The sequence below is a fragment of the Ostrinia furnacalis genome, unplaced genomic scaffold, assembly GCF_004193835.3.
Source record: "Ostrinia furnacalis isolate ACB-3 unplaced genomic scaffold, ASM419383v2 OfSCF7532, whole genome shotgun sequence".
NCBI classification, from domain to species: Eukaryota; Metazoa; Arthropoda; class Insecta; order Lepidoptera; family Crambidae; genus Ostrinia; species Ostrinia furnacalis.
This window is the reverse complement of record NW_021137771.1, coordinates 654,389-679,610: the sequence shown is the minus strand read 5'-3', so window position 1 is coordinate 679,610 and position 25,222 is coordinate 654,389. Positions and strand designations below refer to the sequence as shown.

Sequence of the window (25,222 nt, the reverse complement as noted above, 5' to 3'; positions counted from 1 at the left end):
GATATCTCTGGCCTATAAAACCATGCATAAGTGTCTTGTAACTAATTTATAATGCCTTGACGATCCGTAGACTGCACAAGACATATTCTTAGTAACTGTAAACTCATTTGAAAAAAAGATAGGTTGCATGAACTCTACTTGCACTTGCATTACGCCTATGTTTGCGTGCCGAGTCGCAACACTTACAGTGTCGGTGGGACCAACGTGACGCACACACGCGCGCCGCCTCTACCTGTGCGCAAGAGTCGCATTCCGTCGCCCACCTCCGCTATTGGTCGCCACGAAGCCTTAGCATTCCAGTTCGTTACTGACTTTTATACGATTTTGTTGTGTTGTGACCTCAGAGACGTGTGCAATATGACCACCTCATTCTAAGGTAAGTTTTTAACATTTTACTTTATATAAACTAATCATTTACCTGTATACCATAAAAATACACACGCTATATTGTTCTAATAATTACGCGACGCGGCCTTGGTGTGAAGGAAAAACCGTGTAAAGGCTTTTTTTCTTATCGCCTGAATCATTGTTCTTACAGCATCATGTTATACGTGAACGTAAAACCAGTTTTTGTACTTGAAACCTAATCTACCATACAACCTACAACTAAAGACAAAACGTGGCCTAGATAGGTAGTTTCCCAATAGCTAAAGCCATTTAGATCAATTAAGTATATAAATCATCATCACGTGATTTGTTTTCCTCCAAAGTGTCTATCTTATAGTCTAATAGTTTTTTACATGAATTGCTTGGCGATGAGTCACAACAGTAAATAAAAATTGTGATTGAAAAAAAGACAGGTACTGTCGGCGGTCGTGGGCTTAGCGGTGATGTGTCCGAGTCCTATTGTAGAGAGCATCATCGCATTATCACTGAAAGATATTGTAGTGTCTCACAATGCAGTTTTTTTTGCTATTTATTTATGGCAGGTAGCCAACACTGAGATTTAAAAGGGCTCAATACTTTCACGGTATTTAAATTGGGAAATCCCAAGTAATTTAAATATACACGTCAGAAACATTTATTTTATTCTACGCAATTGTAGAGTTCAAGCAAGAAAACTAGGCAGCATTCCTAGAATGGTGTACCTACTTACAAATAAATCGTCAGTTTAACCTTAAAAAGGAAAGAGTGGTTGATTATAAGTACGTAGAACCGAAGATTCATAAGAAAATTCAAGGAAAAACAGGTGGAATTCTCTAGTATAGAGTTTGTACGCCAAGAATCCATTAGCCTTGTTTTGATATTAAATGAGGATTCCGTCAACTGGGACCGCAATTAACTGGGACCGCGGTCCCAGTCGCCGGATGCGTAAAAATTAAATAATTTTGTTCCGGCGACTGGGACCACTCATGGATTTTAGTACTGTACCGATTTTGGATTGAATAATATTTTCTTTAAAGTTATCTATGAGTGGTCCCAGTCGCCGGAANATGCGTAAAAATTAAATAATTTTGTTCCGGCGACTGGGACCACTCATGGATTTTAGTACTGTACCGATTTTGGATTGAATAATATTTTCTTTAAAGTTATCTATGAGTGGTCCCAGTCGCCGGAAGAAAATTATTTAATTTTTACGCATCCGGCGACTGGGACCGCGGTCCCAGTTAATTGCGGTCCCAGTCGCCGGAAGCCTCATATATATTTTAAATTATCTGATTACTTATTAGGGCAGCAGCTGCGTTTCTATTATTATTTATCTAACCAATGTATAAAAATTTGGCTTGCCTAAGCTTAAAGTAAGTTTTAGGACCGTATTCTATGATACGCACCTATACGCTCTACGATCACTGGCACTGTTTAACGTCAACAAACAGCAGGTGTATCTCAATATTTGTCGCACAGGTTTACGAGTACCAGTTTGTCGAGTTACACTAGGTATAAGGACAATTTTATGTGCTCACCGTTTTATGTGATAGACATGAAGCCATCAAATACTTATCATTAAAACCTTAAACTTATTGATAAATAATTTTAAAAGTATCTATATAGGCTATAGTGTCAAATTAACATTTTGTCTGTGGTTTTATTTACAATTTGGTTAGTTTAAGTTATGTTTCATTTGGAAGGTACATCACCATCACCAACGGTCATGTAGAAGTCAGGATTGTGTACCTACTTCTTGGTTACATATTAACAATCCACAAGAGAAAATCAGCACGATAAAAGACACGTTTACTATTACATGTACATTTAAACAACCTAGCTTCGATTCCATATTTAAAAAAAAAACATACCTACAGAGAAAAGTGTGTAAAATGCACTTATACTCTTCCAAAATTACTATTACTTAAACACCAAAAATTATCTGCAGTAACAACACAGAAACTTTGTTATAAAATGCTGAAATCTACTCCAAGTAGGTACTTTCTTAATCGACACTGATACTCGTAGATACCTTATAAAAATCATTTGAAATTAAAATAAGATGGCAACTGAACGGTGTTAATTAAACTTTGGAGTCGAGCTATAAATAAAGTCCATAGGGTGTCTTTCTCGGAAGGCTTTGGGGGGGTTTGGGTGGAAGCCCATCGAAACCGCATCGTTTAGTGCATTATTCTGTTAGGCTTTGATCTTTTGTGAGCCAAATTGGCAATATACCAATCAAAGCGATCATAGACATTTTAAAATATAAAGGAATAATATAAACAACGGTGTAATTATTTTTGTCACATTCTAAGAATAAAAATAAGAAGTAAAAGGAATTAGTATTTTAGCTAGGAGTTATTATGTGCAACATACCACTAACCAAACTCTACAATTTCGTTTTAGAAGTTTATAAATCTTTGGATTCGACTATCACTATGAACACTATGAAGTAGGTAGATATACAGTAAATTATGATAGTTGTCTACTCATACTCGTATTGTCTTTCTATTGCAATAAAAATAAAATGTATCGCACAATAAAGTATAAGTAGGTAATACCTTCTCTACCTACTTAATTGTGGGTAATTATGAGGATTGTAGGTCTTATAAATCTACTTACAAACTCGTAATCTCGTAAAGTTTTGGGTGACCATTTATATCGATGCACATAAAACATACTTAAGTGAAGTTGTAGGTTGGACAACTTCATCGGCCTCCAATTTGGATGCAGCGTGCTATTAGCACCACGCCTTTAGTTGGTTCGTTCGTTTCAGTCAAATGACGTCCACTGCTGGACAAAGGCCTTCTCCAAGGCTTTCCATAACGACCGGTCCTGCGTTGCCCGCATCCAGGTTCTTCCCGCAACCTTCACCAGATCGTCAGTTCACCTAGTAGGAGGCCTGCTCACGCTACGTCTTCCGGCCCGTGGTTCGACTCGAGAGCTTTTCTTACCAGCACTTATGCACGCCTTTATTATTCCATAAAACTAACCCAGGAAATTAAAATAGAGTGTTGCGAAAATAATTCTAAATCTGAACGCGTTTAATTATAAAGCGCTAAACTACATCCATCCCATTATTTAGTTTTCGTTTTTAATTAAAACTCGAAATATTTCTGTGAGTAAAATCGGAAGTGAGATAAAATAAATCCCTAATGATAAAATGATATCATGCACAATTTCTCGTAGTGAGTCATAAAGATGCGCAATTAAACTTCTTTAGGTACTCACTTTACCTACGTGATTAGGTATATTGTTATCATCAGGCGCACAGCCATAGCTAAGTATGTTTTTCAACGTACTTACTGAGAATATAAAATTAGCTGTAGGTATTATGCCTACGGAAGCACTACTTACATAGCGCGTGCAAAATCGCAAGCAACAACAGTAATTTCTTATTATTCATGGAAAATTATGTTATTTATCAATTTTATTTAAAAAATAGAGTACAATAGATATCATGACTACAAAAAAAATATTATTGAGATTATATTTATACGGTTTATTCCAGTCTAAAATAGGTGTACCGTATAAAGTACAGTAGGTCTATGCATGAGCAAATCGTGCGAAAAAATATAATTTAATTTTTATTATTTTTATTTGTTTGAGGCAATTGATGCTTCACTTTATTGCCACAAATCATGAAAAATTTGATAATTTCAGCAAACATAAAGCAATTTTGGTATTTTTCTACTGCTGTCTTGTCAGATGACCGCTAATGATGATCAGACTGACGAAGATTTAGGCGATAAAGATAGTGTCAATGTAAATAATAACTCTCAGAGTTTTCTTCGATGGATTTGCTAAATTTCCATCGTCGTGTTGCTAAATGCGATTATGGATAGCACTAAACGTAACAAATCAGAAGAAGCCAGGTCTTCTTCAGCTATCCTTACTAACTTCGGAGAAGGTAGGAAAAAAGAACCAAATGTGGTTAGTATCACAGAAAACGTCTCGTAAGATATGCCATGTGTGATACTAGTGATTATATGATTTTATTTTTATTTTATATCATACAAAAATAAATAAAAATATTCTTTGAACAACAACTATGTTTTGCTTGCTTATGGACCTACTGTACCCTATATGGTACGGGCTCCCCACGGCCCCCTATTTATGGATTATTTTTTTAAATATTTGCTTCCCTTTGTAAGTTTTTACTGAAAAATCAATTTTTATTTACAACAATAATTATCGGTCTAAATGGGTTAAAGTAGCTAATCGTGTACTTAAATAAATGTACGAACTTAATGTACCTACAAAATACATAAATTAGGTATAATGTAACTTTAGAATACATCACAGGTAAGTAAGTCTTTGAATCCTTTCGGTGTAACAATAACATGTAAACGTTAGTTGCCTTTCGAATCTCATCTATCAAATAAAGGTAAGATCTCTTGTTGAGAACTTAAAGCCAGACTGTCTCAGCCTGCCTTTGTTGTTCCTAGTTTGTGCTGCTACTTTAATTATTTGTTTAATGAACATGGCGAGGCATCTGTAATCTGATGCACGAGGCCCCTCAGACATCAAATATTATAGTATTGTACCTGTACCTAGGTATATATATGTATAGAACAGTTAGGTTTCAACGAAGGGCGGCGATCCCCCTATGAATGCCCCCAGGTATTGTTTGCGAGTCAAAACAATGCGTTAATTAAAAGCTGCATATCCACCCACTAACCATGCGATCCTAATAGTTAGGTACATCTCTATCATCACTACATATTATAAAACAAAGTCGCTTTCCTGTCTGTTTGTCCCTATGTACACTTACATCTTAAAACTACGCAACTGGTTTTCATGCGGTTTTTTAATAGATCGTGATTCAAGAGGAAGGTTTACCTAAAACATGCATTTATAGAAGAGGAAAGCCGAGAAATTCCATTGCAACCGAGCGATGCCGGGGCGGGTCGCTAGTGTAATAAATCCATGTTTGGTACGCGCCCGGTTCATTAACAGGTGAATGTTTTCGGTTATGTTTCAGAAATAACAATTTTGAGTTCGGCTCGATTCTCACATTTAGGTACATTTGTACTTTGTTAGATTTTGGAAATTATTATTCAACTTTATGCAGCTGTCTCGACTGTAATTGTAAATAATTTTATCATATTAATACTGCCACAAAACAGTGTTTAAATATCTTGAATTCAAACGAGAACTACCTAGTTAATTAGCAAAAGTATTTGTAGGTTTCAATAAATTAAAACGTTCTGCAACAATGAAGTTTCAACAGTTCCACTTCTAAACAAACCGTTTACGTTAACTTTTTAACCCTTAATTCGACGACGTGCGATATACTTCCCATTGAACGAAATAAATTCTATATAAAAAAATTGACCGTATATCTTGAACTCATGGTGTTCATTGGCTCCCTAAACTATCTAACTATGCTGTCAAAAATTAGCAAGGCACCAATATCGATAGGACGCGAGCAATACCCAATTGTATGACGGGGGGGAAGGGCCCGCTGTGCGGGCTCTCGGTAAATTGCATTTTATTCATTATTTTATGGCTTATATTCTTGTAATATTATTGAAAACTATAGATAGCATACCTGCGAAGCTACTTACAATGTATTTATTGTCATACAGAGTTTTGTTTTCTTTTTACGAAACCCATAACTTGCATGTCCAGTATACTTCCCGTCGTCGAATTACTAGTAAAGTAACTGCTAAATACTATGTCCAGTATTCTTCCCGTTGCCAAATTATTAGAAAACTAACTTTTGTGGTTTTTCGTAATAATATTTTAGGGATCCACACATAAAATGTTTTCTGCCTCACTATGTATCGTTTTTCAGAGTTTCAAGTCTAAAAAACAAGCCTTAGTAGCATTGGTGCCGGCTAAAACTGCCCCTTTTTATATAGATACTGTNGTTTTTATGTTCCTGGTCAGGCTATAAAAAACTATTTGATTCTAAAACCACCTGCAATGAAGCTTTCCTAAACAAAGTGTTAAACAGAGCGTTTGCGTTAACTTTTTGAACAATTAATTTCCATTTAAACGGAGGTAGAGTCGCTTTAAAAAACGCAAAAGTGCCACTTGTGGTCTAAACTGAATAAATATTTTTGATTTTTTTTATTTTGAAACGGCATTAATTTGTTGCAAAATGTGATTGTGTTCACATAGTAATCTTTACTTGACTCTACTATTTTTATTAACAAATGATAGTGTGCATTTTAAATACATATCTACAAATCAGAATAATAACAAACAACAAGTACCTATTTTCGGGGAATTCGATTTTGAAACGCTTCCGATATTTTAAAAATCCTTCACGAATCCCTGTACTTTTTCTAAACGCTTTCTTGCGCGTAAGGTGCTCCCTTCACCTGGAGCATTTGCATGTAATGCAAACACCATAATGATGTTACAGAGTCGAGCATTACATCAGTGATAAAGCTGAACCGAGCATTACAGTGTGCTACTTGTAACCGTCGAATCTGAAATGATACATTACAGAAGTACTAATTTTGAGATTACAGGCGAAGGCTACATACGTCTCATCCTAGTTTCCCAATTAGACACCGGTAAAAGCGTTGCAATTAATTGAAACGCCACTTACAAAATAACACTTATCGTCAGTACATTAAGTTGAAATTACTTGTACGTTGTAACATTGCGACATACAAGGACCTTAGCGCAGCGAGTCATGGCATTCTGTCGTGCATACCAAGTAACATAAGACAATGCGTGATTGTTATTCTTTTTGGTTGTTTCCTAAACACTTATGATGTGCTTCAGGAGTCAATATACAATCGAGTTCATACGATCCGCCACGGCTTGAGACAACGTCAAGTACCTTTCTTTTGTGTCTGCTTTATCGAGGATTGGAAGAGGGTGGAGATTTCGTTTTACTTGCACATAAATACCTTCGGATCGTGAATCTATTTAAGTACGTGTCTTAACTGAAGACGGACAATCGGAAAATATTTGATAGGACGTTGCGCGCGCCTCATGTTCAAGGTGATCGAGCAGTTAGATCATTGCACGCCTTTTGTATGACGTATATTATTAAATATTTCATACAAATTACAACTGCTTTTACGCATTTAGGATACGGAACGAAATAAGTTCCTAATTTATTAACTACGTAATTAATCTACTTAGGTAGTACCTTCATAAATATCAATAAAAAAAAATATTTCACCAACAAGCAGGTATATGTTACTTACAATAATCTGAGGCTGGGATGGATGTATATTATCTGTGGCAGGAGGCCCCGCTTCTTTCATTAGTTTAGATAATTTAAGAACATGTAATATTTAACACTCCAGTATTTTAGGTACCTAATTATTATCTTTTTTTAAATTACAGCAGAATCCTTTTGTTGTAATATAGCAGTAGTACGTACCTACTTATTATTATTTTGTAGTAGTACGTAGTATCATCAATAAGCTGCAATCAACTTTACATTCGGTGCAGATAAACTTTGTTTTCTCAAGGCATTTTCCTTGTGCTTAAAACATCGATATCAACTATTGAAACTTATGGTATTTTATATCTATTAACTTGGAGATTGGTACTTATGTACCTCCGTAAACAAGTTAACTTAATTTGAAGTAAACAAAAAATAATAAAGATGTTTTGTTTCCTTGCCATTTATTGACACGGATGGCTTATTATAATACAAGGCCTGTGTCAATACAACCCTTACTTATTGCACGAGGTTTGATGTGGCCAAATAAAATAAGTTGTTTAATTACCATGAAGTAGCTACCTACTTCATAGTAGTATAATAGTAGTAGTAGTAGTAGGTATAATAGTAATTTTACTCTCTCTCTCTCTGCGGATGTAATAAATCTAATTGACATTCTCATCTATGACCTAATCTTAACTTGTTTTTACTAGTAATCCGATCATAAAGTAAATAACAATAACTATTAAAATTACGTAATCAACAATAAAATTTTCTTCGTCACGAAAGCCAAACATTTCAATAGTACTCGTAACGCGGCGTTAGACTGTGAATCACTGGTTGGTGTAGCGGTTGCTAGGCTACCATCGTGGAAGCCATCAAAACACCTCATCCTGTAGCCTGTAGTGTTGTGTGCTTCGCTTGCAATGCGTGCATTCACAGCATTTCAATCAAAATTTCCGCCCTGAAAATCTGTGTATTCTAAATTGACCGTCATGTGACTGTACGTCCCATTCAGCTTTGCATAGCCTTCATTTCCAGGTAAGCCAATATGATTTTCACTTGTGTCCATTTCCCTAGCACGAGAAACCGGAAATATGTTTTCATTCTGTACATTTCAAAGTATTACAACCGAGCGGTTGCTTCAAAGCATGTTTAAACGAATGTACATCATTAATTAATATTTTAATCGAGCTCATTTCTTTCCCGAATATCTCACTCATTCCAAGCGCCCAGAGAAACTAGGTCCGTGCCAGTTAATGAATTTGTTACAGCTGCATCCAGCTAAATTAGCCTCCGTGAATATTAAAAGATCCCTTTAAAGTGGAAAGTTTCAAAGGTATGATAGTTTCGGCCTCCAATTTTCTGTTTGGAGGAATACCTGCAAAGTATCTGAAGGTATTATTCACGGCCCGTGAATAAGTAATACCCGTGAATCACGGGTGTTCTATCAAAATTCTGTGGAAAGTCGAGCTTGATAGACGTACTTTTGGATGGCTCTTTACAAGAAGTTAGAGATAGGTAGTGGCGAAATTAAGAATTATCAATATTGAAATGAAAGTTTCCGATAAATTCATCCGTCTTCCCTTCTCATATACCTAATTACATATATTTTTCTTCTGTTTTAATGTTTATTTCTTAGGAAAAATACGTACATCGCTTCCTTGACGTACCTACCTATAATTTTGAGTGAGTGAGTCATTTTCTTTTTCTTTATAACTTGCATATTGTGTGTACAGAGTATTTTTTTAATATTTTATTCGGTACCTTAACGTCGACTTACATAATCTAATTTATCTGGATCGATTCATGCTCGTAGAGCAAAGTGATTGATGCTCCTCTACGCCGCATCGCAATCATTTAAAAGTGGACACTGGATTATAGTTTTGTTCTATGCATTCCATTAGTTTGAAGGGTCTTGTCGCTCCAAAAATAATTTGATTTTAAATCGCTTCGTTTACCAGTATTGCAGTGATTTTGAGATGAGAGAAATAAAAAAAAAACTTTCTGTGAAAAGTTACAGGTAAAAAAGTAAATAAAATATGAAGTGACCTATCTAATTACACTACTTAATTTGCAAATATTTGTGTCTTAAACCCAGCTGTTAATATTGTGTTGAATACTCGTTACGTAGTTATGAGTCATCCTATTTACTATGCAGAGAAAGTATGGCGGCTTTTAACGTCCGCTTGCCTCAGTGTTCAGTGTCATTTGATTCCATGGTCATCACAATAAATATTTACTTATCAATATTAATATTTTTTTTAAATATAAAAACCGGCCAAGTGCGAGTCGGGCTCGCGCACAAAGGGTTCCGTAGCAGCAAATATAATAAACTTATTATGTCAATTTATACACCTGGTGAATGGAGCCTAAACTCTCCCGATATTTTGCCNTATTCCCATCAAATTTCATCACTGTAGTACTTATAGTTTCCGAGTAAATCGGCTGTGACAGACGGACAGACGGACAGACGGACAGACGGACAGACGGACAGACGGACAGACGGACAGACGGACATGACGAAACTATAAGGGTTCCGTTTTTGCCATTTTGGCTACGGAACCCTAAAAAGGCTTATTAGAAATCACCATGGTAGTGCCTTTTTAAGCTTGGCGGTAACCCGTATTAGGTATGAGACGACGGTCTAAACTCGATCCAATATCAATAATAGATTTGAGTTCGTGATTGTTTGCACTAAGTAAATATTTACATTATTAAGTCTGTTTTTGAGTGTTGGATTCATACCTACTTGACTTTAATAGAAATTTAAAATACCCACTAAAAAGCTTCTAAAGTGATCAACAAATGACTATACAAGTTGCTTTTATAGTTGAATAATGTAGTTAATACAATGACATAACTGTAAAAAAATCACATTCAACTTGCATTCAAACATAAAAGGATGGCGCCGGAGCCTCTTGACATTGTATTTTCTTTTCAATGGTATGCATTTACGGCAATGTAGCTGTTGAATTGTTAGTAATAACAAAAGAGGCGTAAAATGTTCTTGGAATTATCGACTTCCATTCATGTTTGTGACGTTTCATTAGTAAATACATCTGGTTACCTGTCTCTATGCGATGAGTCACCAGCGCCACAACCGTTGCGGCATGAGTGTAAATATTCATAGTTTTTGGGCGAAAAGGTCTAGCTGTTGTTTATTAACGAGTTTTTGTATAGAACAGGTACCTGCTTGAGGACCAAACCTGTATTTCAAATAAATCGTTATTAATTGTCGCAGCTAATGGAGGACAATAATTATCGTGTGGTAATACCTAATGGTTGCAAGTGTTTAAATGTTTACAATGTATCAGCGATTCCGCTTACAAAATTAGATATGAAGTTTGCTAATTGATTTTAAAAAGTCCAAAATTTGTCATCTATTCGCATCATAAATTATACCCAAGTTACGCAAAGAACTGTCGATGAAGTCGACTCTACTCGTATCAAATCAAAGTCCATAATGTAAGTATTGTACCTATGTTAGGTTGTCTAGGTTGAGGAACAGCTTAAGATGGATAGACAGTTACATGATTCGTTTTTGTGTTAACGATATGTTTGTCGACAATCTATAGATGTCGATTTACCAACTAGCTTTCGCTCGCGAGAAAGTCTATTGCGCGTGCATCCTTGGTTTATTAAAAACACAACAAGGAAATTATTGGTAGCAATGCCATGTTTTCGGTTCACGTTAATACTCGTAACTAGCCTAGTCTTCCTTCAAAATTAAAATTATTTGTTAATTAAATACACATAAAACATAGCTTGCACTTATTAACAAAACTCCTCCTAAATGGCTTGACCGATTCTTATGTTTTTTTTGTATATTCTGTAGGTTTGAGAATAGGATGTCAACTATTTTTCAAGCTAATAAGGGTTTTTCACGCGTATGAAGTCGCGGGCACAGCTAGCAGATGAACAAAAATTGGCTCAGTTGTGGTTCAAGCGTAAAAGCCTACAGGTAGACCAGACCACAGTGTGGATTCGACTAAAAACATTATTTTTCTTTTAGGACCACCATGTCTCACATAGCGTGCTTGCTGGCGGTAGCGGGCGCTGCGTCAGCGCAGCTCACGCTTGACGGCGTCCGCTGCGGGCAGCTGACGTGTCAGCTCGACGAGTACTGCTCGCCAGACACCAACAGATGCGCCCCGTGCACTGTCGTCTGCAACAAGACCCACCATAACGCTGACACTGGCTTGTGCATCAAGGAGTGCCAAGGTATGTACCCCACTGTTCCTGTGCTGCGTAGCTCACGCTTCACATCGTCCGCTGCGGGCAGCTGACGTGTCAGCTCGACGAGTATTGTGTGCCTACCATGAGTTTACGTTAGGTGAGCTCGCTAGCGAATACGTCAAAAAATTCTATGAAGATTTTATTTCTTGAAAGTAGCCGCTAGGGGCGCTGCACAATATGTCATACATTTAAATGTCATTTTTTTACGCAGTCGCTAGCGAGCACACCTAACGTAAACTCATGGTAGGCACACTGCTCGCCAGACACCAACAGATGCGCCCCGTGCTCTGTCGTCTGCAACAAGACCCACCATAACGCTGACTGACACTGGCTTGTGCATCAAGGAGTGCCAAGGTATGCCCCCTGTCCCCGATGTCGTAATCGTGAGAGACGACTAGGGGAGAATAAGTGAACCTCGCAAACCGTCTGGTCAAATGGTAAATATATTGTTTCGACGCAGACTGACTGACACTGGATTGGGCATCAAGATGGCTGCCAATGGGTGACTGACTTGTGGTGCTTCTTCTCAGCACTGGGGCCCATTTATTGACTCGATGTCAATGGTAGGGTAAAAGTAGTCTACTGGGCGAAATAGAAATCTTCATTTATGTTCTTTATTAGTATTATGATGATGATCGATTAAGGTCAGGTTTTTCTTAGTCAATTAATAAGACGTAATTTACTGATGAGTTTCCATATCGTAGAAATCCTCGAAGTCAATGACGATGACTAATATGTACAAGATAATAATAGTATTCGAGACACGTGTAAGACGTTATAAACTCTATTCTCAAGTGCGTAGAGACTATTGTAGTATTTTAAATGGCTTCCTGGGCAACCAGTTTCGTGACCGCAAACCGCCTACGGTATCTTTGCACTCTTTCAACATATCAGATTCTCTCTCTCACTTATGGAAAGGCTGCACACAGGCCTCACCCAGGTTATATTCTTACAAAGTTTCAAGTTGAATTTGCAAGATTTTGTTACAACGTCAAGTAACTCTTATGTATTACGTGTATAATATGTGGTAAATAACCTTAATATCTTTTTTCTCACACGTAATAATAAATTAATCTTTACATGTACTATAAAAGCGAAATACCACTTAGGGTGGATTCGACCAAACAAGAGTAAATATTAATCTCAGAATAAAACGTCATCTGACATAATATTTCCCATACTGAAACTGTCAATGTGTCAGTTATACCAGGAGTTTTTCTCGGATAAAAGTTTGGTCGAATCAGGCCTTACTGATTAATCACAAAATCTTGGAAATAACACCTACAAACTTGAAATTTGGCAGGTAGGTTCTAAGGCGTAGGGTGGACATCCACTAAGAACGGATTTTACGAAACTCCACTCCTAAGGGGGTAAAACGAGGTCCACGCGTACGAAGTCGCGGGCGCTCGCTAGTTTTTGTATAACAGCTCGTTTAGCTTAGCTATAATAAATCCTCCCCGTACAAGAAGAATTCTGGTGAATAAGTTAGTAAACGACAGAGAAGCCACGTTAATTAAATGGTGTAAAGATGTATGCAATCCTTGGAAATATAGAAAAGAAATAAAAAGTACTTTTGTTAGCGGTTCACTACAGTGTTCTATGAAAAGTCACGGGCTTATTTTCCGAGAAAATATCAATACTAACTTCCGTGGGCAGTAGTGTTGCCAAATCTGTTTAAAAGCCGGGACAAACATAAAAATCGAAAACTCGGGACGTGGAATAATGCGCAAACAAACGATAGCAAACTCTGATTAAAATTGCAAACTTAAAAATCATTTTTTTATCCACAACCAGAAAGCTCTTGGCCTGTATCTCACCTGATGGTAAGTGATGATCAGCCCCCCTAGACAAAACGCACTTTTTGATCGAATCGAAAATCGAATCCGTCAAAACTCCATACAAAAAAGGGGCTTTTCGACCACTTATCGACTGGTTTGCGATTATAATTTGCACTTTGTCTAGATCCACAGGCCGGGTGGAAGCGAGCTTCACCCGGAATCCTCAACCGCGAAGAAATTGGCTATCTTACCTCTAACTGCCGGAACACAACAATGCTGTTAACATTGTTGTTATGGCGACAGACTTAGGTATGATGGTGGAAGCTAGCCAGGTGGACTTAGAACAATCCCTACCACCAATCAAACCGAACAGAAAATTCTGCCCCAACTGGGAATCGAACGCGGGACCTCTGCGTCTGAAGCACGTGGTCTTACCACTAGACCCCAGAGGCGGTTGACCAATCGAAGAGAGACTAATCGAACTGACACTGAGACCAATCGAACCTTTTAATACCTAGGTTCCATAGTAGATAGGTTAGTAAATATTTATTACATTTAAATTAAAGTATTAAATGTGCGAAAAAGCTGTACTGTACGCTAAACAGCCTGGTTTTTGTGATGCAAAATCCTGAAAGCTTATTACGGGACCTCCTGCTAAAAGCAGGACATCTGACGGCACTAGTTTGTACCGAAACAGCTTCTTCCTAATGAGGAGAGACATTCGGGAACGCGGGCGAATCTGTAAAAAATAAATCCTATGTCAATAAACTGAGCCATCTCCTTCCGAGGGAATGAAAATATTATTTTAAAACGTCAATCTGCCTTTGAAAATATTGCTTTGAACTTTAAGTGATTCTAAGTATGAGTACCTACTCAATATAATAATATCTGTTGAGACTTGCGAAGATTTATTAAAGTGCTTTGTTTTTTACTCGTACTTTCTGAGCATTATTACTCGTAGTTATGTAACCTGCTTACTGATCACTTCATTCGTAAATAGAACCCTGATGTAATGCTCGTAGACATTTTGATCATCGGGACAATAATTTTAAGAAAGAAAGAAAGAAAGAAGAAATGTTTATTGAGTATCATCGACAATACCTACACTTAACTTACCAATACCTAAAAAATATTTAACGAGTAGGTAATTACATAATAAGTTCCGAATAAAAGTATTTACATTTAACTAATGTAAATACGTTCTTCTTACATAAGCCTTTCATCTATACAAAATAATCTACAAATTCACAAGGACAATTATGAAAACGCAGACTACTGAAAAATACTTTTCTTAAAGATAACAAGGATCTGTTTTCCATTCCCAAAGCATCCAACAAGAACTCTAGGTCTTACAATAGGAATAATTATGTCATGTCAAACGCAGGCGCAGTTAGTAACGGTAAAAATAATGCCTCGACCACGGCAAGTTTAGATGAAAAAGAGCTGAATCGTACCTAATTAGCGTCAGGTACCGTCGCTTGTAGGTAAGGAATTTTATATTCATAAAAGTATATAAGACTAGCTTTCCGCCCGCGGCTTCGCCCGCGTGGAATTTTGTCTGTCACAGAAAAACTTTATCGCGCGAGTCCCTGTTTCAAAAACCGGGATAAAAACTATCCTATGTTCTTTCCCGGGACTCAAACTATCTCTTTGCCAAATTTCATCAAAATCGGTTGCGAGGTTTAAGCGGGAAAGCGTAACAGACAGACAGACAGACAGACAGAGTTACTTTCGCATTTATAATATTAAGTTGGGATGGTGAAGTCAGAAAATTGATATTTTGATTTTAATTATTTTAATTTTCATAGAAATCGAATTTTATGAAATTTACTAGCTTTCCGCCCGCGGCTTCGCCCGCGTGGAATTTTGTCTGTCACAGAAAAACTTTATCGCGCGCGTCCCTGTTTCAAAAACCGGGATAAAAACTATCCTATGTTCTTTCCCGGGACTCAAACTATCTCTTTGCCAAATTTCATCAAAATCGGTTGCGAGGTTTAAGCGGGAAAGCGTAACAGACAGACAGACAGACAGACAGAGTTACTTTCGCATTTATAATATTAGTTGGGATTTAATGAGTTTCTTATTAGAAAAGAAAATAATCTTCTGCAGTCTATTACAGTGTTTATCTATTTCTCCTACATTATTACTAGTATACATGAGGGGTTGGTACATTATTATGTTTTAGGTACCTACTGAAGGATTCCATTAAAACGCAAAATTCTTAAAACACCTAGATAAAAATTAAGTACCTATCTTCATTCTGCCAATATTTTTATTTGAATTCTTTAAACTAGTTAGATGGTTTATTATACCTTTTAAAAGTAGAAGGTATAAGGCGTTCGGAAAAATCTACCGTCCCAATCTTTACGTTGAAGATTGCTAGTCGTATCATACCTTAATTCTAAATTACTTTTGCCAAATACAAAAGACTGAGGGTAAAAACATCGTGGATTCGTGGAATATTAATATTTAATTTATCTTTACCGTCCAATTAAGAATTTATTTCGTGTAGGATTGAAGTAAATTATAATAATTTATGGTTCGTGCAAAACATTATACCTACTTTAACAAATACCTAACATAGGAAAATCTACACGTAATACTGATGATTAATGTTACTGTAGCCTCTATATACCTACTCGTATTTAATTATTGCATTACACGCGGCCATTTAGATTGCTTGGTCGATCAATGTTTAATACACTCAAAATGTCTAAGATTGGATTGAGCGATACAATTTCACCCTGCACTATCGTTTTCAAACCTTCAGGTCAATTTTATAATAGACGTTGGTACACTTCAAGTAATGCTTGAATGCAAACCTTGAAATCGAATATTTAATGTTTTAGTGGTTTTAGTGAGCAACAGATAACTTCTTAGTTGAATATCCAAATATTTGCGCGTAGTTTAATCTTTGATTTGATTGAGTGTTTGTGAGTTTTCGCTGTTGACCTGTGGCGTGAGATCAGGTGTATAATAATGTAGCGGAGGGCCATGGCAAGGGGAATAACAATGCACGGCCGATATGGTCCGATGACTCGCAGGCCGGCAGGTATCGAGTCGCGCTCACACAGGGACACAATCACCATGTGTGTGACTGTGAACAGCGTGAACACGTCCCCACACCGATCAGGTTCACAGGTGGCTACTCTTGTCTCGTTGTTTATAAAGTGAAGTTCAACAACTCTCACGACGCAGTCGGGTAGCGATGCAATTAAAGTATGTAGCTATGTCTCGATTTACTCGTCTGTAAACAAACGAAGAATGAATACGTGCCTTTGCATGAAGTTTAGTTCTGCGAAATGTAAACGCGAAACATCCTTTTCCTTTTAACGTCGGGGCATTGAATATTTTCTCTTTATTACGAATGTGTGTTTGTTTGTCTAAGAATGCTTACACAATTAAAATGCAAATAGGAGAGCCATTCAAAAGCGTAGGTGTGTTTTGCAACGGAATGTAATTTCAATTTGATTTCATAAATGCGTGTGACGTGTGAAAAAATATTTAATGTTTTCGTTACTTATTTTTAAGCTTAACATGTCACAGCCTGTCGTTTTTGATAAAACCATAAAAAAACTATAAGGCCCAAAGGGAATGGATTTGAGCAATAAGTATTTTTATTTGAAAGCACTTTCAAGCTTTCGATGACTGAAGTAAAGTTGATGGAATTTTAGAAAGTTTTTTTTATGTCACTTATGTTTATGTTTATGTTTATGTTTATGTCACATTGAAAGCATTACTTTAATATTAGGTAGGTATTATGTATGTATTTAAGTACATAAACATGAATGATGTTTGAAAACAAAACTATTAAACTAAACTATGATTTTACAATAGAACAGGCATTATCGCCAAACATTATCGAACAGTAAAACAAGATTACCTATGTTCGGACATGCCCACTATTTTTTAATCTATTAAAAAAAATAGATAATAGAGTAAGTACAAATTTTCAATGAATCATGAAGTTCAGTAAAGTTGAAATCATTAAGCAATCAAGCTTCTTGAGGTTGTCCAATATTCTGTACCCCCNGAATAAGCTTTTTTTGGTTCATAGTAGTCATGTCACTAGGATGCATAGTTTCCGAGTATTAAGCGAAAAACCGAAAAGTGGTACCTTTAAACCCCCCTCTCCCCGCCGGCTCAAAGACTAAGGGCGGGGACTTTTACTATGTTCTCCTCCTAACTAGTCCAAATAAAGTCCCGAGGTCAGAAATTGTGTTCCACGGATTTCTCTCTACACCGTCGTTAAGGCATTCATTGACTGGACTATTTGGCGAGCGGCGGTTAGTTTCTTTTTAAAGTGACTTTTAATGGTTTCTATTGTTTTCTAGTTGGACCAAATATTTCAGTTTCAATTGCGTTGGTTTTAAAGGGAACATTTTTACAGTAGTATTTATGAAAGACAGGTGTGTGTGTATGTATGTGGCAGCCCTAGTTTGTTTGCTCGGAATTTTCGGTTCGTCGCAGAGAGGTGTTAACTGCGCTCTTCCACAATTTTTTGTAAACTTTTTTCGACCTGTTGAGGTTAGAAAAACCACATATTTTTTGTCGACTGCAGGCAGCTTTTTCCGCTCGTCCTTAACTATTTTAATGTGAGATCGTACCTGTTTTGTTTCTCCACTAATGAACCAGTTTGTTTGTAGGAACTACTTTGACCACAACTCTCTAAATGCACATGAACGAACACGGGCCTTAAAAATGTCCTTACGACTCTATAAATTAAATACTAGAATATACGATATTTAATTACTATGGTTATTATTTATTACAGTGAGCTAGATAATTTTGTAATCACATTAGTTAGAAGAGGTATAGCCCGACCAGGAACATAAAAACCCTCGCCATGTTGCGGAAAACTAATGGTACTAATTTCTTTTAATGGCAACAGTAACTGAAAACTTCATTGACATGTCATCTTGCATGTCAGTCTAGACTGTCAAAGTGTAAACAAACTTTATTTTAAATGTGCGCAATTGATTTTGTGAATTAAATTGCTAAAATATTTTTATAATCGTGAAAGAAAAGTGGTTCACAATATGTTAAAGTATTTGTCGAAGAGAAATGCAAGGGTTCGGACAATATTTTCATTGAATAATGTTTCCGACAAAGGTTGTCAAATTGACTGACATGTTTATCGCATAGTACAGTCCACTATGAAAATTAGCTGTGGTTAGTTTAAACTACCTATTTAAAAAAAACACTTTCTAAGGGTTGAATTTTATGAAATTGGGAAAGAAGTGCCGAGTTTGAAGTGTTCATGAGCAAACATTGCAGTTGAATATTCAAGTTCTGAATTTGATTATTGATGAATAATAAAATAAATCCTACGAGCTCGATTGATGGTTTCATTTAATTTATTTAAACCAGTTTACCTAATAATAATATTTTTTCGTTAATTTATGAAAATATCAAATTAGCCCGTAATTCTGAATCCTGATACATAAAGTTAGCATGTTAATTTAACACAGGTACGACTGTACTCAGTGTTGCACTATCAAATGCAATTGACGCGCCTCTATGCCAGGGTTTTTATGTTCCTGGTCAGGCTTTTAAAAAATAAATCTTCTGATAAATGGCTTTCACATGAAAGAGATAATACCATTTTCTATTCTATCTCTATAGGTATTATACAAAATACCTCTAGCGGTTTTTAAATATCAAGGGAAACTTACTTTAGCTTAACTAAATCTAGAAAGACTTACGGCGAGACAAAATTCTATAATTGTTTATGGAATACTCCAACAATATCTCATCTAGAGAAATAAAATAATAATGAGATAAGTAGAAATAACGTAAAAAATTTGATCTCGGAATAAAATGGGTCGCAGTAAAAGTATAGCTAGCTTAAACATGAAATTATACAAGAATATTGTGGCTTTACATTTGTCATCAAATGTTTTGCAGTTAGTTTTGTCTACTAACTAGTTTCTACTAAGCATAACAAAATTAGCATAAATGCTTGATAAATATTTTTATGATGGGAACATTGCTTGCAGCTGGTATAGTAGTACTGAAAGGTAGCATCAAAGAGAAATGCACACGGAAAAATAACGTAAAAATGCAGGGATTTGATACTGAGACCTAATTCGCGAGAGTCGGGCCGTATCGTGTTGCGCCGGGTCAGTATGAGCGTTGCCAATTAAGGCTTGCAGCACTTGCAGTTGCAGGTTTTACGCAAAGCTGGAAATAGTGTAAAAGTTCTTCTCCTGACGTTATTACTGACGGGACCGGTTTAGTAAAGACGACGCGACGAATTGATCAAATAAGAATATTGATGCTATGTTTTCTAGTCATAACTATGTGAAGTAGAATGAAGTTTCTTTTAAGAGGTCTTAAATTTCTATAAAATTTTAGAAAATTAATTAGTATAGGTTGATATTATAAGGCTGAGTTGCGCTACCTAAATTTAACGGTAGCCTATGATGATAACCGGTGCTTTTTGTATGGAGTTTGACAGATTTTTGACGTTTGTTAAAGTTAAAGTAAGATGTGGCAATCCAGCCTAAGATTTGATTAAAATACGTATCTACTCTATGATAAAATAATAGTCACTAGGTCAGTATATTTCTCACATGATTATGAGGGTGCCTCTTGTTTAAGCTAAGATTTACTAAGCCAAAGGAAGTGTTTAGACATAGTTCGAGATAAGAGGTCATTGCCCCGTGACAAAGGAGCTGCAGTCATTAAGGGCCACGAGTTGTGAGACAACGACGATGTTAATAAATTCCACGTGTTGTTAATAACTACGAGTGTGTTGACTCTACCAATCATTTGACACACTTTTAAGCTTTTAGTGATGTATTTTGATCTTTAAAAAGAAATCGTTTTAATAGGGCAGAAAAACAGAAATAATAAAATTTTATAAAAAACAATAAAACCGACTCCAAAAAACCTACACAAAAAGTAGAAAAATAATTACTAATTATTTATCAGGACGAATTAATCTTTATGTAGGTATACCATGATTGATACTTCTGGAGTCGGTGCCAAGATTATGAAACATGTAAAGTTTGCCTGCACCGACTCCAAAAGTATCAATCATGGTATACCTACATAAAGATTAATTCGTCCTAATAAATAATTAGTAATTATTTTTCTACTTTTTAGTGTAGGTTTTTTGGAGTCGGTTTTATTTTTTTTTATTAAAATTTACTTATTTCTTGCTTTTTAGTTAACTAATTATTACCTTGATGTTACCACCACTGAAGGTTTGCAGTACATTGAGACCATATTCTTCATGTCTAGTGTAAAATAATATTCCCGACAAAAAACAGGTTACCACATAGGAAACCTAAAAAGACCTAAACAGTCAGCCCACCTTAAAAACATGAAATAATACAACTGTTGGTCTTTTTGTACTTATAATATTTAAAGAATTATCGTCCAACTCCTAAGCATTAAGGAGTTTTACCTTCTATCATCAGCTCATCAATATGAGATGATGATTTCCAGGAGCAAATACTTGAATAACTTAAGAAAAAGTTTGAAAAACGATATACGTGCCTATAAAATTTGAGGGTTGCTCTCGATTTTCCTAGGATCCCATCATCAGATCCGGACTTGGTGACAATGGGACCACCTCAGAAGTGTACCCTATCGAACAAAAAAAGAATTTTGAAAATCGGTCCACAATTGACGGAGTAATCGGTGAACATACATAGAAAAAAAAAATACATACAGTCGAACATAATAACCTCCTCCTTTTTTGAAGTCGGTTAAAAAAGAAACATAACTTCTCCAAAATCATTTCCCAATGATTACAAAAATAGCAGATTATTCATGATTAAATTAATCTACAGTGCCTCTACCATGAGTTTACCTACCGAGCACCTCGCTATCGAGGGCGTAAAAAAATGTATGGCAAATTGTACAGCGCCTCTAGCGGTTAGTAGCTNTCATGGTAGAGGCACAGGTAGTTAGTAGATAAAGCGTGGTAAGATTTTCTGTATTAAAAATAATACTCAATTATGATTCTAAGCTTAAGAACAGTAACTCAAGAACTATGCATAGTTCTTCTGGAATAAACCAGGAACTTGACTTGAACATATGTTCATTTATTTGCACTATGAGTATATTTTTTCCGTTAAGAACATTTTTTGTCTTTCCAGGATATCTTCTAGACTTGAGATACCAGCGGAGGGAAGATGTCGCGCCTGTATCGGATTATAGCAGTAAGTATCATAAACGCCTCCTTTTTTATTCTTTTTTTTATTTTTGTTTCTTTGTCTTGCACTTTGTAAGAGTATTTAGTTTGACTTTTACTTAACATCATGATTTTTACAAAATTCTCTTTGAATCCATCACTATGACGAAATTCTTCCACAAAGGAAGTTTTGTTCCTCAAATGTTTATTTTTGTTTGTTTTTTATTAGAATTTGTTTGCTTATGCGAATGTTTCATGCCTTTCCATGCTATGTACATGTTATTTTATGTTACACGCACAGACGCACTTGCACTAGCTAAAGCACTGGCGAAAGAAATCTCTAATTTAGCCTCATTTAAAACTTAATTTCTGCCCTTCAAAAGTAGTTAATGCGATTATCAAATGCACAAAACTTCCAATTTACGTATGACGAAACATATTGCTATATAGTCTGCTGTGCTGCCGTTCCTGGAAAAAGAAAGTTGAATTGAGAGAAAGAGAAACTTGCAAATATGCTGCCTTGAACGCGACTGGACTCAGGTTCGATACCTGTTAGGGTCAAGTTAGAAAACGATGATTTCTATTATTATGTATTTTTTCTGGAAGACGAGGCCAGCATACTTCCGCAATATGGCATCTCTTCCAAGCTAACAGATCCTACTTCGAAAACATGATCAGCTAGTACCAGTACTTAATGATTTTTTAAGAATTGGCAAAAGGTTCAATAACTTATTTATACGTTTGATTTAGTCAGTGCCTGAGGTATGTGAGCGGGACAGGAGGAGTATGACTTTTGACGTGACAGAACATACTATAATTCTGAAGGAGATCTGCAGTCTCGCTGACGTTTGATGTTAACACCTTCCCGTGCCGTTTCCATACCGCAGTCACTGATTGAGTTAAGCGGTAGACCTAGGATTAAAATCAAACTTGTTTATTTAACAGTTAAACAATAATCACCCACAAGGTGGACCGATAACCTGATAAAGGTAGCAGGAAGGCGCTGGATGCAGGCCGGTACCAACCGTGCGAAGTCATTGGGGGAGGCCTGAAACAATGACTGCTTTAAAGATTGTTCAATGATTTCTGTAGATCAAATATCATACATAATGAATGGCTTGAAAATTCAGCTATAGCCTCGTAAATGGACACGTTACATCTAATGCTGCTGACGAGCGCCAGTTAATATTTAATTGTGTGACAACGTTTTGGCATTAGGTACGATTTAGGTTAAGCACCTTATCTAATAATTATAGCGAAGCTTAAAAATGTTTGCAAAAAATAAATAAAAATTATACCTAATCTACATTTTATTTGAGCCTAGCGAAATTGTTTGCATTCTTTATTAAATTTATTATTGTGATGGAGCACTTCGTGCGAAATGTATTTTTTTGTACCAATAAAGATGTTTTTCACAGAAAACTTTTAAATTCTGAATTATTACAACAAAAATACAAAACTATTTCTAAAGAAAAGTACTGCTGAGACGTATGCCCTTATAATGTCAGTCAATAAAAAGATAAATCATGTCGAAGAATCATAATCATCAAGGTCATTTAGTTTCTACTAATAGTACAGAGTACTCTCTAATTCACTAGAGGTAGATAGAGGATTCAGCCTTTACCCACCGTGATGGGGAGTTCTGCTGAAGTATCATTCTTTAAAAACATCAATAATGTCTTGTGAAGGTCACGGGAAGCACGTGGATGTGGGCAGTGCAGAGCCAATCTTTGTGGAAATCTTTGGGGGAGGACTGTGTCTAGCAGTGGACGGCATTAGGTTAAAATAGAGTCATACTTTTATGACGTCACCCATATCACACGTTCTTTTTCTTCTTTGGGTTGATGGCGATGAACTTGTATCGTTGCAATATCATATACTTACGTCATCAGTGTCATATTTGTGAATCGTTGCAATATCCCACAATTGTGCCCGAAGGTGTCCAGCGGCAGGCGCAGACGGCGCTGATCCTCAGCGGAGTGGCGCTGGCGGTGCTGGTGCTGGTGCTTATCATCGTCTGCAGGGGCCGGCTGTCCTGGAGATACCTCAAGCAGAAGCTGCAGCCGTCGAAGGTACAAATCTTCATGAGACTATCATAAAATGTCATCTGGTCAACCATTAAGACTGTTTTCAAGGGTTGTGCATATTTTGGATCAATTTCTCCACCCAGAAGCTTTTTCTTAAGGTAATAACTGTAGTATTAAATGAAAAACCGAAAAATAATAAAGAATGAAGGCTTAAACTCTTATTAGAAATCTGTTACATTGCCAATAGCCGCCAAATGAAGAGCCAAAAACAATCTTCTGGACTAATGAGATAGTCAAGCAGAACTTTATAATTTCTAAAATAATTCAAAACTCATTTACCTACCCATTTGTGATTTCTTAGCTGCAACCAACCAATGCAATCCGTCGTTACTGATAACTCCAGTAAATTGGGGTAAACCTAGTCAAGTTTATTTCTTCCACTTAAATTAATCACACATTTCAGAACCGTGTAAAGAACTACCCAGCAGACCTCACACATCACAACCCGCACGCCGAAATGCCGAAAGCAAAGCCCGAGCTCAAGTTGGAGATCAGAAATCCTGAACCACCGAAGCGGAACCAGCCTCTGAACGTCAGAGATTTGGAGACGAGAAATTCCCAAGCTGATAAGAGCCAGGGAGCCACCACGCCCAAGACCGTCAGCACAGCTCTGAGCAACCGGCACCCGGCTGAGGATACCACCCTGGACTTTTCCTATGACAACATGGGCATGAACGAAACTCCACCAGAACAGATCGGCGGTCTTTCTAGTCACAGGTTCTGAGGGCAGGTGTTTTTCGGAGGGAAGACAGTTAAGTATATCGAAGTCCTTGACTATAGCGGCAATACTTAGCATCAATAACGTTTTTCCTTCGAAATGATTAGACACTTCGAATAATAATTACACGAAGCGATCACGAGTTTGTTCGACCGAAAAGACTTAAGTAGCTACTTACGATATTTGATTTACTTGTTATGAATTATATTTGAAAGAAAATAATGTCATCAAAGCCAAACCACGTGTAATGAAATTATAATAATCGTGAAAATTTCTTGATTGTTTTTTACATGTCAAAGTTTTTGAGGTATTTACACAGGGTGTACAAGAAGACCTAGTTGTACATGACTCTACATCATCCTGATACTTTCAGAGCAACTTTTATAAACAGTGTTGTAATTTATTGTGCGCAAATGCTTATTTACATCATCATAGATCGAAATGCAAACTTTCCAATTTGTTTTAAAAGCTTGAATTTATTTACGTAATTTTGGTGTTCCCAAAGTAAAAGTTGTTTTAAATCAGCATCTAATTATGATTCAGGGACTGCTTTGTTTCTTGAGAAACCTGTATTTTTCAAATTGAACTTTTGAAAAAGTATTACAAGGTACTTAGATATTTTGTTATGTTACTTACCTTCAATGTAGAATATATTCATTAACATGATCATGTATCGTAATGTGTATTAACTGATCAAAATATCATAAAACATAGTCATTTACAGCAGAATAGAGTAAACTATCTACTTAG

General features: G+C 36.3%; 1 protein-coding gene across 1 annotated transcript; it reads left to right on the top strand.

Moving 5' to 3' along the window:
* Positions 1-184: 184 nt before the first annotated feature.
* Positions 185-25,222, top strand: grnd (grindelwald). The gene is made up of 5 exons (XM_028321428.1): positions 185-376; positions 11,520-11,728; positions 21,633-21,695; positions 23,606-23,739; positions 24,158-25,222. Exons 2-5 carry the CDS (start codon positions 11,527-11,529, stop codon positions 24,476-24,478), a joined length of 720 nt encoding a protein of 239 aa, XP_028177229.1. The 5' UTR covers positions 185-376; positions 11,520-11,526; the 3' UTR covers positions 24,479-25,222.

Bases quoted from the DNA above. Each gene is read 5' to 3' on its own strand.
- grnd (XM_028321428.1), top strand. From the start codon at position 11,527: ATGTCTCACATAGCGTGCTTGCTGGCGGTAGCGGGCGCTGCGTCAGCG. The intron at 21,696-23,605 runs GTAAGTATCATA...TTGTGCCCGAAG, and splicing joins GCCTGTATCGGATTATAGCA to GTGTCCAGCGGCAGGCGCAG. The intron at 23,740-24,157 runs GTACAAATCTTC...CACACATTTCAG, and splicing joins AGAAGCTGCAGCCGTCGAAG to AACCGTGTAAAGAACTACCC.